Source organism: Odocoileus virginianus, chromosome 8 (assembly GCF_023699985.2).
Source record: "Odocoileus virginianus isolate 20LAN1187 ecotype Illinois chromosome 8, Ovbor_1.2, whole genome shotgun sequence".
NCBI lineage: Eukaryota > Metazoa > Chordata > Mammalia > Artiodactyla > Cervidae > Odocoileus > Odocoileus virginianus.
The window spans coordinates 42,767,929-42,785,189 of record NC_069681.1 but is presented as its reverse complement, the minus strand read 5'-3'; the positions used below and the strand labels follow the sequence as shown (position 1 = coordinate 42,785,189).

The 17,261-nt window shown below is 41.1% G+C and overlaps 1 protein-coding gene across 1 annotated transcript in view; it reads left to right on the top strand.

Annotated features, from left to right (window-relative positions):
- Window positions 1-6,447: 6,447 nt before the first annotated feature.
- GPC5 (glypican 5) overlaps window positions 6,448-17,261 on the top strand; it is a 1,486,194-nt gene continuing 1,475,380 nt past the window's right edge. The window contains exon 1 of the mRNA XM_070471523.1: window positions 6,448-6,939. Coding sequence (XP_070327624.1) covers window positions 6,777-6,939 — 163 coding nt within the window. The 5' untranslated portion in view covers window positions 6,448-6,776. The remainder of the gene's footprint in view (window positions 6,940-17,261) is intronic.

Below are 17,261 nucleotides of genomic sequence, written 5' to 3'. Positions count from 1 at the left end.
ATAGTGGCCAAATTCGTTCAGTAAAATTATAGATGTGCACAAAATGTAGTTAGCCACTGATCAGAGGGTAGAAGTGGGCATGGCAGGTTCACTAGACCTCAAAAGGCTTATAGTCCAGCAGATACAGTTTTGCAGCCCTTTAGTTTTCACATTAAACAACCAGCAGCAAACAGGTATATATATTTTTTAGCCTAGTTTAATTGCTGAAAAATGTTTTTTTGTTATATGGGATAGTATATTAACATGTTCTAGATAAGTGAATTTATTTAATGCAATTGTCTTTCTTTAAAATATTGACATAATTAATGATGAAATTGAATTTCAAATGTGGATTTTACTCATTTGTTAGTCATTAGGGTCATATATATTAGTTGATGCAAATATCTACATTTGCAAATGAGGGAAATTTGTACTGTATTTCTTTTCACCATAATGTACCACAGAAGTAGAAGTGAAACTCGCTCAGTTGTGTCTGACTCTTTGCAACTCCAAGGACTATACAGTCCATGGAACTCTCCAGGCCAGAATACTGGAGTGGATAGCTGTTCCCTTCTCCAGGGGATCTTCCCAACCGAGGGATCAAACCCAGGTCTCCCGCATTGTAGGTGGGTTCTTTACCAGTTGAGTCACAAGGGAAGCCCCTATAATGTACTATAGTTTACACATGTAATGTATATCATAACTTTGGAAAACAGTTTTTACATTCTTAGATATAGACTAGGGCTCCCCTAGTGGCTCAGCTGGTAAAGAATCTGCCTACAACGCAGGAGACCTGGGTTTGATCTCTGTGTCGAGAAGATCCCCTGGAGAAGGGAATGGCTACCCATCCCAGTATTCTGGCCTGGAGAATCCCATGGACTGTATAGTTCATGGGCTCGCAAAGAGCTGGACATGACTAACTTCACTTTCTTTCTTTCTAGATATAGACTAGAAGAAAATTATTGGAAGAAATTTAGTTTCATAAGCTCATTGGGTATTCTGGGTTCCTTCCTTTTGTGTCTTTTCTAAGGCTTTCATTCTCATTTAGAATAGCTAATATTTTTCTTTCTCAGTAAATTCTCTGAAAGAAAATAAACTGCCTTTCACTAGAAACTGCAAGCACAGAATCATGTAAAATTAAATACAGTATGAAATACTTTTGAAACTTCCATATAGGAACAGTTGGTTTATCTAATGCTTTTTGAGAAATAGTTACATTGTCTTTGCCTTGAAGCATATACACTGTGAGATAACGACATGTGCATCTAAAATATTTCAAAATCATCGATAAACATGTACTGGGGATTAGAAGAGGAGGTTTTTCAAGTTGGAAATGTACATTAGCAGTGGATCTTTTTAGGAAGCATTTGCTTGAAAATGTGTTTGCTGATCAGTTTCCCACTGACTCCCATGTACATTTCAACCTGGGGTCTGGTTTTGAGGATTTTATGGAATGTTGTAATTTGCCACCAGTTCTCGCCTGCAGGCAGCTTTTTCTCAACTGTTGCTCTCTTGACCTAAGGAGACAACAGGAGAGGATTCCTCAATTTCCTTCTGATTACTTGATGGCAGAACTTCATTTCTAGGGTAAACTGGGGCTGACCTCCAATTTGGCTCACCCTGCTTATTTAACTTATATGCAGAGTACATCATGAGAAATGCTGGGCTGGAAGAAGCACAAGCTGGAATCAAGATTGCCGGGAGAAATATCAATAACCTCAGATATGCAGATGACACCACCCTTATGGCAGAAAGTAAAGAGGAACTAAAAAGCCTCTTGATGAAAGTGAAAGAGGAGAGTGAAAAAGTTGGCTTAAAGCTTAACATTCAGAAAACTAAGATCATGGCATCTGGTCCCATCACCTCATGGGAAATAGATGGGGAGACAGTGGAAACAGTGTCAGACTTTATTTTTGGGGGCTCCAAAATCACTGCAGATGGTGACTGCAGCCATGAAATTAAAAGATGCTTACTCCTTGGCAGGAAAGTTATGACCAACTTAGACAGCATTTTAAAAAGCAGAGACATTACTTTGCCAACAAAGGTCTGTCTGGTCAAGGCTATGGTTTTTCCAGTAGTCATGTATCGATGTGAGAGTTGGACTGTGAAGAAAACTGAGCACCAAAAAATTGATGCTTTTGAACTGTGGTGTTGGAGAAGACGCTTGAGAGCCCCTTGGACTGCAAGGAGATCCAACAAGTCCATCCTGAAGGAGATCAGTTCTGGGTGTTCATTGGAAGGACTGATGCTGAAGCTGAAACTCCAATACTTTGGCCACCTCATGTGAAGAGTTGACTCGTTGGAAAAGACCGTGATGCTGGGAGGGATTGGGGGCAGGAGGAGAAGGGGACGACAGGGGATGAGATGGCTGGATGGCATCACCAACTCTATGGGCATGAGTTTGAGTAAACTCCGGGAGTTTGTGATGGACAGGGAGGCCTGGCGTGCTGTGATTCATGGGGTCGCAAAGAGTCGGACATGACTGAGTGACTGAACTTAACTGAACTGAATAGGACAGTGTTTAGAAGAGTGAGAAGGTAGGACATGGCAAAAGTCAGGATTTTGGGGGGAACAGCTAGCTGGAAGCACTTGTATTGCCTTCTACTTACCTCATTGATGAAGGAAGGGTCCCCCTCCTTAATTAATATGAGATGGCCAAATACATGATGGGCAGATGAGACAGCAGTTTATATTAGTCACACACACTCAATCCAGGGAAAGAAGACACTGCATGCCATGCAGGGCCACACAGGGGTCCACTTGGAAGCAGAGTGAACCAGCAGGGCTGTGACAGGCAGGCTTTGTAGTGACAAGAGGGTTAGGTGACCCCTGGTTCTCTTGGAGGATGTGATTGACTTTTTTGATAATTTCACTGGACTGTAGGGAAGAGAAACCAGTTGGGTTGAAGATAAGGTGGGATGGAACTGGTCTGGCTGATAGGGAAGCTGGTCTGGGAGGGATCTTTTCCTGCTGGGTAGGGTGGGGGTCATATCTGGCAAGTGCAGAACACACCTGTAGACCTTTGGGACCCCAGGAGACTCCAAGATGTCAAGGCAGCACATGGAATTTTAGCCCTTACAATACAGTTCTCATGATCGAAAGTTTACCGAGGGAGGTGGCAGGAGCAAGTAGGACCTCAGGCAGGTGCGGAGGAAGGTACTGTTGAGCCAGGGTTGGAGCCACTGCAGGTCTCTGGACCACTACAGAGATGAGGTCTGCTGAGTGTACCAAAGGAAGAGCAGGGAGTACTAGGGTTTCTACCAATATATGATGTGGACTGAGTCAAGGGGCCACAAAGCAGGTGTCTGGTGTGCAGAGCAGGAGAGGTGGCAGCTGAGGGAAGGCAGAAGCTGGCACGCCTGGCTTCCATTTAGTCTCTTCATACTTCTGTTTCCTCATGAGTTGTATAATAGTAACTGTCTCATGAGGTGGTTGAAACATTAAATGAGATAATAATACCTGTGACCCCTTTAAAAATATTGACTATTAATTTTGATTGGTCACAGGAGTACACTTCAACCAGTTTCTGAGGGTGAGCTTTAGTGGCCGGTACTAGCCTAAATTGATAGTCATATTGGAGGGTGATGTAGTATCATCAGATCTCCTAAACCATGTTGGAGTTTCTTTATTCCCCTTTATGAAGTGTTGAGTTAACACACTGTAAATGGTTACTTAGCAGCTTTACATTTAGAAGAATACTAAAGTGTATTTTAAATAATGACCGTTTAGAGATTCTTCTAAGAGTATTTCAAAAGCAAAACACAGTGCCTATTATATAAAAGGTATTCAACAAATGTTTATTGAATAACCTTTGAAAAATGAGGCATTATCACTATCAAATTACAGAAATTCTTCCTTGCTTCATCTGTAATCTTTACAGGTAAATTGATCAAAAGATTATAGTACAGTGTGTAGAGGTTTTGCTCTAGGGTGTTCATGTAAAAGGTACTTTGGTATTGTATTCTGTTTGGAAGAAGGAAGTTTGTCTTCAAGTTCATCCATGGTTGGTAGCAGTAGAGAATAAGGAGGTAGAAATAAAATAATTATTTGTTGTAAGTGGGGGCATTTTACATGGACTAAACATATTTATTTTCTCATTAGACCCTACTCCATTTCTATATATAACTTTCCATCTAATTATTCTGCTGAAATAAATTGCAAAAACATGGAGAAGAGAGCTTGCTTACATGCCTCTGTAATTCCTATTATGCCTAGGGTATGGTTTCTTAAAAATACAGGATATGTTCAATCAATATTTCTAAGTTGATTAGTTTTCACTGAACCACCAATAATTCTCAATAATGTTTGTGATTTTCCCCTCGTAAGACAGATTGTTTTAGAGATTCCAAGTGAATGAATTGGACCAAGTAAACTCTGAGATCCTTTTAGTGCTACTCTGTGATGACCAAATCAATCAAGGAGAAAGCTTGGTTAAAAAGAAAAAGAAGTTCTGGAAAAACCTAGGGATTTTGGACTTCTGTGTGGTCCAGTGGTTGAGAGTCCACCTGCCAATGCCGCGGATGTGGGTTTGATCCCTGGTTTGGGAAGATCCCACATACCACGGGGCATCTGGGCACATGTGTCACAACTACTGAAGCCCTTGCACCCTAGAGCTCATGCAATGAGAAGCCACTTCAACGAGAAGCCCACGACAGCAACCAGAGAGTAGGCCCCGCTTGGGGAAACTAGAGAAAGCCAGCGCTCGGCAACGAAGACCCAGCACAGCCAAAATCAAATAAACATTAAAAAAGGGAAAACCTAGGGACTTATTAGCCTTAATAGTAACATGTAAGGACTTAACATATAAGTAACATATTTTACTGAATGTAACCCAATAGGTTCTTTGGTATGGAATGGAGTGGTTGTGGAGAGCCCATGGTTAATAGCAAACATTCTGGATTTCAAGGCCTGGGTTTGATTTCTGGTTCTACCATTTAATAGCTATGTTGGCCTTGGGCAAATCACTGCACCTCTCTGAGCCTGTTACCTCGTCGGTAAAAGAGTGATGATAGTGGTAACTACTTTATAGGGTTGTTATAAAGATTAAATGAATGACTTAGTACCCTTAAAAAGCACTTAGAATATTGTTTGGCATCTAAGCACAGTACACGTTCTCATGGTTATTCTTTTTTTTCTTGTAGGTAGAGCTGACTTCCAAGCAGTCTTTCCACACTTGGTGGCTAAGGAAGAAGATTCATGGGGCTAGTATCCACCCTTCCCCCATCAGGATACATATATAAAGTTTTGCTTGAAGTCCTTGACTTAAGCTATTTTTTTATTCTCATTTATTGAGAAAGCATCTTAAAAAATATCTAGTATTCGTGGAATTGACGTCAAAAGCCAAGTAAGCACTATCTCCCTGAAGAAGTATCTCAGCCATTGCCCTGGGATGGTTTTAGAGCAAGCGATCTACTGCTGAAAGCTCTGCCTTTGATATCACTGGTCATTAAAAGTCTCATGACACTTAACTAAGACAACATTATTCATCTCTATTTCTTGGCAAAAGTTCAAATATGAGAATAAATTCCCTTTAAGTGGTTAGAGCATTTATAGTTCCCCTGGCCTGATGCTTTTAAGTAGTTTTGTTTTACTGGAGGAGGACTTCAGGTGCCTACAGAAGATGAAACACTCTTGTCATTCACAGGCTTATGTTGAGTCAGTCACATTTCAGAAATACGCCTTGGTCCTCTGGCTTTTGGTTTCTAATGCATTCCTTTTGTAAATTGACAAAATTCCATTGTCATTTTAAAATCGTTTAAAGTCTTCATTTTCGTCTCTTGCTTATGAGAAACTCTTCTGAGCACTTTGCCTTATAAATCTTTGAGAAATGTTTTTAAAATTAGAGAAGTGGTAAAGCTCAGAACGGCCCTTATAGATAAAAAGTACAGAAGCAAAATATGATGCTAACGGGTAATAAGAGAAGAAGCTGGATTTTACTGTCAAAGCAAGGACGTTATACTGTTTACATGTAATTCTTATGACTTCTAAATTCTTTCACAAAATCGTAATACTAACTAAAAATATTCCAAAGTGGCAACATAAAACAATTTTTGAAAAATAGCTTCTCCTGTACACTCTTTTAAAACTAAGTGCTATCGAGCCTCACAATTGAGATCTTTAAGTATAATTTTTTTTAATTTTGTATTGTGCCCAGATATCATTTCATGCAATTGAAACACAAATTCCTGTGCACTGAAGACCTTGATTTATGGAGAAGTATTTCATCTTCGTTCTAGTTGGTATTTCTCGTATCTTGTCTTCTCTGAGCTCTTCTTTTCATCAGACTGCTGGTCCCAGGAATGGATGGGGAGAGGCAGGTCGGGTTTCCTCCAGGCAACGCCGCTCTGGGCTTTCTCCAGCCAGGGCCGCGTGGACAGCGGCTCAGCAGCGGGGCGGGTGCGGCCCGTGGCGTCGCGCGGGGGCGTGGCTTAGCCACGGGGCGGGGCCTGTCCGCGGAGCGCGACCCGCGGGCGAGTCTCAGGTTGGCAGCTGGCAGTGCAGCCCGCGGCGACAGCCAGAGCCGAAAGCTCGCGGGCTCCGTGCGGCTCCTGCCGTTGTCCTCGCTCGCGCCGCGCCATCTCGCTCCCGTCGGAGAGGGAGACCCGGCGGCGCTCTGCCCGAGAACACCGCGATCTGTCTCGTGGCACCTTAGGAGAAGGTGAAGCCGGGGTCCCAGAGCGGCTGGACTCCCGCCCGCCGCCGGATCGCACCGCCGAGCCTTTTCCAACGCCTGCAGCGCCGGGCGCGCCGGGAGAGTGGGTTCCACGGCGAGGGAAGGAGTGACCGGGACACCGAGGATGGACGCGCAGACCTGGCGCGTGGGCTCTCGCTGTCTCCTCCTGCTGGCTCTCGTGGGGTCTATCCGAAGCGAGGGCGTGCAGAGCTGCGAAGAAGTTCGGAAACTTTTCCAGGGGCGCCTGGTGGGACCTGTCAAGGGGCTGCCGGATTCGCCACGGGCAGGTAAGGCGCGGACCGTGGGCGCTGGGCTGGGAGCCTGGGCGAGGGCTGGGGCGTCCGGAGCGTGGACCCTGCGCTGCCCAACCTCTCGGGATGGCCTTTCCTGGGGGAAGCTGACCTTTCAGATCCTCCGACCGCACAGGGTGCCTCCGGGAGAAGGGCGGTGTGATCATCCCGAGTGCAGCGCGGCTCCGGGAGCTCCAGCACTCCGCCTGCGGCTGAGTCGAGCTCCGGATGTTCGCTTCCCGCCAGGCTCCGTTAGTCTCACTGACGCGTTGCAAGAGGCCAGCAGAGCTGACAGCGGGGGACAGCGCTGCCTGACCGCTATTCTGTTACGAGTGGGAACTTCCCTAGTGCCCCGCCGGGGGGCCTCGGTTTGCTTTCTCACACGGTGGATGGAGTTGGGTTGGTGGCTCCAAGTTTGATACTGACAGCACAAACCTGCATTATCCTCCTTTGCTGGAGAATGGGGTACTGACCAGGGCGGCCGGTCTCCTCTGTTATGAGGACTCGGACCCCATGCACTCATCCTGGTGTAACTCTGAGCACCCCCTCTTTACGCCCGGGCATCCAGTCCCTCCTTGCAGGAACCAACTCACTGTGCCTCTCGGAACCACTGCGTAGTTGCAACGCCTGAACGATGTGCTGGCAACAGGCGATCAGAGTGCACTGGGGAGCCACTTAACACGGGCGAGATCTACCAGACAGAGACTGAAGGGGCAGGAATACAGTGAATGCGGCGAGTATCGATTCTGCTGCTCGCGTGCGCCTGCACCCTTATCCGCTATTCGGCGCTCCCTCAGTGCTTCTGCCGGCGGATTTCCAGTAACATTCGGTCTGGAAAAATAGATCTTAGTTGTTAAACGCAACAGCAGGTGTCTGGAGTTAAGATCTTACTGGAGCAGTGCACTTAATTACGAGGCTAATTGCCAAATGCTGTGAGCTTATTGGCTGGACAGTTTATTTGTGGAGGATGCTTGGGTCTACATCTGTTCTGTTTGCCTGTGTAGGGTGAGACTTGCTGCTAGCACTGGGGAGCCGTAGCTCTTTCGCTTGATTTCTTTGCTGCTTATCAACTCCGTTCTAGAGTCATCCCACAAGGAAAATCTGAGCCGTTGGGCACGGTGAATCCATTTTAGCTTACATGACTAGTTTTTTAAACAAACACACAAATATGTATTTGGATACCTGTTCGGTGCTAGGCACTTTTACTAGTTGAAACAGTATAGATGCTCTCAGCTTAGGGCAGTTCTGTCCTCAAAGGATACCACCCCCTTTGTAAAACCGGTCGTTTTATTTCAGTGCATTTGTTTCATTAAAAAACAAAACAAAACGAAACCTCACTAGACAGTAGCTAAAGCAGCTTAAGTGACTCTGTGTGTTGGGGCGGCGGGGATGGGGGCGTGGCATTTCATTGGGCATGAAATCCTCAGCTGAATTACTAGATTTTGCCCCCCACCCCATAATTTTGGCTGATATGTTCACAAATGTGGACGGTTAAGGACTTGATTTCTCCACCCCTCTCGTATCTCGGTGTTTCTGGTACTTGCTAAATGTAATACAGTGACTAGAAGGTATTGCAATTCTAGAACCCTGTGTGTTTCATCTCTTTAGAAGAAGAACTTTGCAGAGTATCAGTCACTGGCATAACATTTTACAGAAACTGAAGCTGGGCCCTACAGTAGAAGGAAATCGTTGTACTTATTTGTGTTTGATACACATGGCACAAAAAAGAGCCAGGATGGCAGGCATCTTCTTTTCTAAGACATTCTGGTTTGTTTCCGCATTGTTAGTACTTTATCTGTGACTTAAGACAATGGTGGGGTCATAGCAGTGCCTACTGAGGGGTCCATGCAGGGCTGAACTCTTAGGGACATCAGTTGTGCTGCTGAAAAGAAGTGCTGAATTCCTTTGACATTTGCAGTAAGAAAAAGTCACATGAAAGTATTATTCTGAATCAGAATCACCGAATAACAAACACTCACATCTGAATTCGATATAATTTTGAATTCTTTGTTTCTCTATTATTATTTTTTATTTGAATAATTACATTAAACTTTCTTTAAACATTGATGTCTCTTATCTTTCCACTAATTTTTTTTCATTCCCCCATTTGAGTGAATTACACATACCACATGACTCATAAATGCTTTTCTTTATTTTTGTATTTATATATGATCTATAACATTTAATTTGATTGAGTATAGTAGTTGAACCTTATTTTCTAAAATTGCCCTCAATCTCAAGAGAAAACATAGTTAATATCGACATAGTCATTCTCACATAAGAATAGAAATATTAATATTCTTGTTAGCAAGTACATGTGTTTAGCACATAGACTTTTATTGACTAAAGCTAGTTCATTTAAATTTGATATTTGTTTTCCTTGAAAGTTAAATTTTTTTTAGTGCTTTCTTGCATTTCTTGTCTACAAGTGGTTAATTCCTGAGATGCCTGGCCAAAATGCCATTTAAAAAATATAAGCAGGTAGAATAAGTTCTTACCATTTAATCCTATATTTGTGACTTTTAAATCTTCTGAAAGCTATGTTACCCAATTTGAAATTACTAAAAGGGTGAGAACAGCCATTTAAGCTCTTTCTCAGATTCCACTCACCTTTGTTCTCTACCCTGCTCCAATTCTTTTAAGCCTATTGAGCTCCTAAGGATGTTTGGATGAGAAATGTAAAAAAGGAGAGAAGGTGTAAATGTGATTAGAATTACAGATTTTCCTGTGTTCTGATTTTATTTCCTAAGTAGTAGTCAAGGTGCCCTTTGCTCTTGTTTATTTTGTTCAGAAAAGAACTGTTAGTGAAAGTGTCTTTTAAAGGTTCTTTTATTTTTGTTTATTGGGGAGGAGGGATAATGTTTTCCCATTGAAATTTCTCTTCACACAGGTATTGTTCACACATGCATTATTTTCCTTTTTTTAAAGAAGATAATTTAGAAAGGAGAAGCTTATAAAAATCCAAGGCTACCTTCAGATAATTTATATACCAGCTAGTTTTTTAAATGTGTATATTCCTTGATACAGAGAGTAGCTTGTGCAAGGTGACTTCTTTCTTGGTAGCTTTGGCTGTAAATGGGATAGTAAAAAACTTGGTGTGGCAATATTAAATTCTAATATTATCAGACACTTTAAATAGTGCTCTATAGTTTGTTTATATTTTTTAACTGCTTTCATTATAATCCAATCTTATATTGTCTTCAAGGTCAGTAATGTATACTCATGCCCAGGAGAAACAATCTACCTGGTGATCTTAGAGTTTGGAATCATAGACATTTGGATTCAAAACTAGGCCCTGGCACCTGTAGCTCTGTGACTGAGGTAAATCAGTTAGCCTTTTTGAACCTCTGTTTTCTCACCTGTAAAATGGGGATATTGGTTCTTAAAGGCTTGTTGCATAAATGGAATGAAATAATACATGTATGTAAAATAGCATGAATCCAGGCACATAGTAAGTGCTCAAAAAATGCGTTGCTGTTATTACAGTTTTTTATTTAGTGTCCTGATTGTAACTGGACTTGACCTTTAAGGGTGAAATTTTAGTTTTGGATGTCTATAAATCAGAACTTTAAAAAAAAAATAACTAGTTTTTTAAAAGTCACACATGAAAAAAAGTCACATGATTGTTTCTAAAATTGGGAAATATGTTTCTATCTGAAATGATACTTATTAGGTTATGGTGAAAATTTTGTTTCTTTTCATGAACTAATGGAAACTCAAAGAAACCTATCTGAGATGGTATTTATTGGATTATGGTGAATGTTTTGTTTTGTTTCTTTTTGTGAACTAATGGAAACTATAAGAAAGAAAGCTATCTGAAATAGTAATGGTATCTGTTAGGTTATGGGGAGTATTCTGTTTCTTTCTGTGGACTAAGGGGAACTCTAAGTGCACTGTGCCACTGCTCACAGTAACACCCAGAGCCACCTGGTGTATATATCCAGAGAGGCGGAGGAGTGTGGGTGAGGTGGCTTAGGCCATCACACAGTTAGCTGGCTGGTGGCCACAGTCACTCACTGACAGTAATCTCAAACTGGGACCCTTGCTTTTTGTGAACTAACGACCCCTTTTGCTGCCTACGCAGCATGGTTATGGTGATCCAAAGCCATGAGAGGGACCCCCAGACTGACGCAAAGGCCGATTACTAATATCAGGATTGCCCTGTATTGAAACTTACCAGCCAAGAACCGCAAGAAACAAGATGAGAGTCAAACAAACTAGGTCTTACTTGCCGCAGCAGGGGAGATCATGCAGCTCAGGAGGTGTGCGTGCCTTGGTAAGAGGCAGTTGAGAGGGGCCTATTATAGGATCTGGCCTTGTGCTGGGTGATTACAAGGGTTTAAGGAAGCAGGGCAATTCAGGAGTTGGGCGTCTTCATAACTTACCTAGGTGTTAGGAAGATTAGGATGAGGGGAGTGCATGAGTAAAATAGCTAGCTAGTGGGAACCTGCTCTATGGCCCAGGAAACTCAGCTCGGTGCTCTGTGGTGACCTAGAGGGGTGAGGTAGGGGAGTGGGAGGAAGGTTCGGGAGGGAAGGGGTACGTGTATACATACAGCTGATTCACTCCATTTTACAGCAAAAACCAACACAACGTTGTAAAACAACTAAACCCCAATTTAAACAAAAAGATGAGAGCAGTTGCCTTTAATGTAGAAGCAGTAGTCACGCTTGTTGGTCAGAAGAGGGGATGTTTAGTCGTTTTGTGGTTGGAGAGCATCCTTGTGGCCATCCTGCTGCATCACAGGTCTCGGGTGTCTGTCCCATCACTGCTGTCTTATTTTGAGCAGGTTGTCTCTGTTGAGCATCACTGCTGTCTTATTTTGAGCAGGTTGTCTCTGTTGAGTTGTAAACATCAAGGCTTAGTTCCAGTGTCAGGGGAACTTGGAGCTTTCTCCTCTGGAAAATCTAGTATGTGCTTTGATGTCTAAGAAGATGATATGTTTCTTTCTTTTTTTTCTTTCTTTTATTCAGTCTTTTAGTGAACCTTAATAATGGGGAAGTGAGTATGATTTTCTACTTTAGGGCCATAGATCATGACTGTCCGTCAGAGCCTGAATTGTATTAATCACATCCTCTTCCTTCATAGTCAGTTTACTAACAAATGTAAACGTGTGCACCCCCATCCCCTCTCCATCCCCCTTTATGCCAAGTGTCTAACGTTCCATATTTGTGTAATTGGCCTGAAGGAGGGGCGCCATTTAAGGAACTTGAAAATGGCATTTTATAATTATATGCTCCCCCCAACCATGATTCTAGCTTGCTAGGACTTTCTAGAACATGAAATTTGGCTTGTCTGATAAGAAAACCTTGGTTTATATAGCATTTCTTTTATTATTAACTAGTGTAAGACCAAGAGAAACATTTCAACAGCCAGATGCTACTCCTAAACAGGCATGATTTATAAATCAGTGGCCTCTTGATATAACTGTTCAAGAAAACCACAAATCCATTTTGTTAAAATAGAATCATGAGACACTTCATTCATATGCTTTGTTGAAATGTATTGCAAACATGAAATCCAGTGTACTCAGTTAACTAACAAGAGCAATTTATTTTAATGGAGTAGCCATTGTCCATATCTTCCTTTCTTTTATAAAAGCCTCACCTTCAGTTAGAAGAAAAGACAAAAGCAATTGTGCTCTCTTCTGTTTTTCAGTTTTAGAAATCTCAAATTTTATCAATTATACTGCTAAAATCATCCTTAAATAATTAGTCATTCTTCTGTGAATCACAGAAAATTAACGCAGCTTTTGATTAGCCTTATCAGGTTCACATACAGCTATCATGTAAGTTGCATGTATAATGCACCTTTATAGAAAGAAAACGAGATTTTTGTACTTCATGGTTTTATGAAATAATCTATATTCTCTTGAAAGTTTAAAATATTGAAAAGTACAAAGAAAGCAAAAATAATTATACCATCCAGAAATAACCACGAAAACCCCTTTGAATTATCTTTTTAACACCCTCATCAATCCTCTGCTTAGCACATACATAATTTTTGAGTGAGCATAGGATCACTTTATGTTTCTTTGTAACACACCTTTTCCAATGATAAATATCCTTCCAAATATATATTTTTTAGAGACTATGATTCTACTGTACACTTAATTAAATTCTCTATTGCTATTGGAAATACAGGTTTCCAGTATTTGCTATCATAAAATCACATGGCTAAAGACATGAAAGGCAAATGTGCCAAACTCCTTCCTTATTCATAGCTTTGCAATCGTATCATCTGCATTCATTCAGCTTTAGTGTTTTTCAGTGTCAGCACCATTGACCTGTGGGACTGGATAATTCTTTGTTGTTGGCCATGGAGGGAGGTGCTGTCCTATGTATTATCAGGTGCTTAGAAACTTCCCTGACCTTTACCTTCCTGGATGCCAGTAGCAATGCCTTGCCCTCTCCATTTCAGATAATCAGAGATGTCTCTAAACATTGCCAGATGACCTAGAAGCAGCAGTATCATCCTGGTTGAGAACCATTGGCATAAGTGTCTAACCTATGAATCCGTTATGCAAGCACATTGTATAGCTGGTTGGTTTGCAAGCCTCAGGTCTCAGCTTCAGTGTCAGCTCTTAGAGAGGCCTTGCTCAGGTTTGGGCTTCCCTGGTGCCTCAGTGCAGGAGATGCAGGAGGCCTGGGTTCAATCCCTGGGTCAGGAAGATCCCCTGAAGGAGGAAATGGCAACCCATTCTAGTATTCTTGACTGGAAAATCCCATGGATGGTGGAGCCTGGTGGGCTACAGTCCCTGGGGTTGCATAGAGTCAAACACGACTGAGTGCGTGGAACGCACGCACTTCCTTCTCATGGGTCATCGAATTCTGTTCCCCTTTGTTTCTTTCATGGCACCTGTCATGGTGCTGTGTTTCTTTCCTTTTTATTGTTGATCTTTTCCCACTGGATTGTGTGCATGGCGAGGCTAGAAAATGTCTCCTGAAGCTGGGTTTCTGGACATGAAACCTGTGCAGTCATACGGGGTCCCCCACTCAGAAGGGCACCATGCTTGGCTTAACGCTCTGCTCTGTCCATCTTGGGGTTTGAATAGAGCGTCCCGTGTTTCCCTTTTGCACTGGGCCTGCTGATTATGGATGCAGTCCAGCTGTGTACCATGTTCACTGGAGAATATCTGGTGCTCAGAACATGCCTGACACAGAATAGGAGTTGAAATGTCTGTTGAATACTTTAGTGAAGCTTCAAGTGAGTAAGTAAGTGAAAGTCAGTGGGTCATGTCCGACCCTTTGTGACCCCATGGAACAGTCTGTAGAATTCTCCAGGTCAGAATACTGGAGTGGGGAGCCTTTCCCTTCTCCAGGGGATCTTCCCAACCTAGGGATCAAACCCAGGTCTTCTGCATTGCAGGCAGATTCTTTACCAGCTGAGCCACCAGGAAGCCCAAAGCTTCAAGGAACTTCTTATTTAATCTTTTAAACCTCTCTGATTCTTCAGTTAAACTCTAGAAGTCAGTTCATAACATTCAAGATTCTACTGATACAGTGATTTTTTAAAAAATGTTTTATGGTGTTATATAAATGGGTTAAAAACTGGCCCCTATGTGTTTTACTTCTTCCTAACTTGTTGGGACCATTAGTCCAAAGCCTACCAGTGCCAAATTCAGAATTTTACATATCCAATTGCTTTAAATATAGCAAAAGTAAACATATTTTTAGTCCTTTAGGGCCTGCCTGCCTTGTATACCTCACAAAGCTGAACTCATTGGCTAGCCATTCATAAACTCTGGGGCTAAAAAAGATCCCAGGTTGCTGCTGCTCTTGAAGCTCTTTACTCAGAGACTTCACATCTTGTGTGAAGCAACATCACCTGGACACAGGAGTTGTTGCTGTTCAGAAGCTCCGTCGTGTCTGACTTTTCGTGACCTCAAGGACTGCAACACACTGGGCTTCACTGTCCTTCATTCTTTCCTGGAGTTTGCTCAAACTCATGTCCATTGAGTCAGTGATGCCATCTAACTATCTCATCCTCTGTCACCCCCTTCTCTCCCTGCAATTTCCGTCTTGCTGGGATTTTCCTTGCGTTCTTTTTTCCTCTTCTGGGTGGTGGTCCTACACCCCTGTCTTGCTGCATCTCTTCTCATGCAGCCTGTTAAAGTGGGACCCAAATAAAGCTCATTGTCATCTTGAGGCCCTTCTTTTCCTTGACCAAACCTAAAACCCTCTCTCACCACATACACATTAGTATTTAGTTATTGCCAGTATAAGGTTGGGACTCGAAGTAGCAATACCGATTTTAAATGTATGTCTTGCCTTCTGCTAAACTATAGGCTACTTGAGAGCAGGAATTATGATTGTTTTTGTTGTTGTTGTTGTCCTGTGATTAGGCCAAACTTAATAAGTCAATTTTAATTTTTAGAAGTAATCTTATATTTCTAGTTACTCAATAGGCTCAATTTATTGTGTTCAATTATTATTTTATGCCTGGTATTAATAGAATGAGAAATATAGGCGGTGAAGTTTTTAAAAATATATTCTGATCTGGGCTTAGTTGTGTTGTTGAATAAATTGTTTACATAGAGTTAATATCTTCTTATGTAACTCTGGCATAAAAAAGTGACCTAATGCTTTTGTTTAAATTTAAAGACATTTTTATCTATCTTAGCTAACATTTTTGAAACAGAGTAAATGAATTGCCAAACAAATGTCTAGAAGAATTCCTTAAATGCTCTGAAAGGGAAGGAAGATTATTTAACCTCTAAGGGGTTCATTTGCAATTGATATCATCATGTAGATAGTGTGACTGATCTCTTAGAATGTTAATTGATTTATAGTTGGAAGAATGGAGAAAAATAAAGGTGACCAACTATGATTTACATCTGGCTGTGGATTAGCTGATTTGTGTTTTATTTGAATATACGTTTTGCAAAATTATTTCTTTTCACAGGAAAATTGATAGTAAGGAGCTAGAAAATGACTCAGTTTTTCCATCTCCTACCCTTGTTAATTCCACACTGGGAGAAAGTACAAATGACTTGACTGTGGAATTATTCCTAAGCCGGGAAGATCCTTTACTACAGGACACTGACTTGGGGTCCAGATACCGTATGACTAAGTTGAGTGACCACAGGCTTTCAGAAGAAGCAAGAAAATAACTGCTGTTAAATCACAAAACATGATACATGGTAGAGGTATAACTTGTCTCTAAAGTATTCTAATAGTGCTAATTTTAGAACTACTCATCTAGGCTCCAAGACTTTTTAATGATATCTTAGAAAAAATTTTTTCTGTATAAACTGTGGTTGGTTATGTATTTAGGATATTTCTTAGAATTAGTTTTAGGAAATTTTACTTAAGTAGAAGGATTACTTAAATCAGTGCTAATGAGATATGCACATTTTGATATGGTCTAGCTATTAACTTAAATATGTTTCAAATACAGTCATATTTAAAAGCTAGTAAACATTTCTTGTTTTATAATTTAAAGGGTTTATTGCCCTTTTTAGGGTAATGGTTTTGAATTACCCTAAAGAGGTAATTTTAGGGTAATTACCTGTGCTATGATAACTAGATTTACTTTACTTTTTAATGATTCTATATGGCAATATAATGAAGTGATCTTTGGTAGCTATCTTTTTAGAGCTCATAGGCTTTTCTTTTTCCTTGTCTCATAGTTTCAAGGGACTTTAGTTGGCATAAGTCCTTCAGTATAGTATTCATTTTGGGAGAAGCTAAGAACTGAGAAGAGAGTTGGATAAAAAGCATAACTAGAGTGTGACTTCATTGATCAAATGAACATAGAAATTATTTCTGGATGTCCTTATTCATTGCATATATACTCTTTAAATGGGAGACTGTCAATATTAAATTACCTGTTCAGATTTATTTGCTTTTTGAACAACTCTCTTATTTGGTAAGGTTTAGACCAAGTTACATTTTGTTCGTTTTCTTTTGATCATTGAAGCTGTCTGTGTTTAATGAGCTGAAACTGAAGTAGGTCAATAAAGTGAAGAGATTAATAGTCTGTTCTCCACCAGTCTTGGAATACATTTTACTCTGGGGGAAAAAGTCATTTCTAAAAAAGATTTTTTGATCAACTTAAAAGGTAAAGGAAATTGAAATAGCATTGACAGAGTCAAAAAGCTGAGGAATCCATGAGTTTGTCAGAGCCCTCTTTATTTATCAGGTGAAGATACTTGGATCTGGATTTGAGGTTGTTAAATATTTAATATTTAATTTATCTTTGGACATGTCTTAAAAAGAAAACAAGGAAAATGATAGGTATGACAGAACATTGAAAAGTTGCCATGGGGTAAATAAATGGGAAATTGAGACATTTTAACTTAGAATTTGTCCCATGTT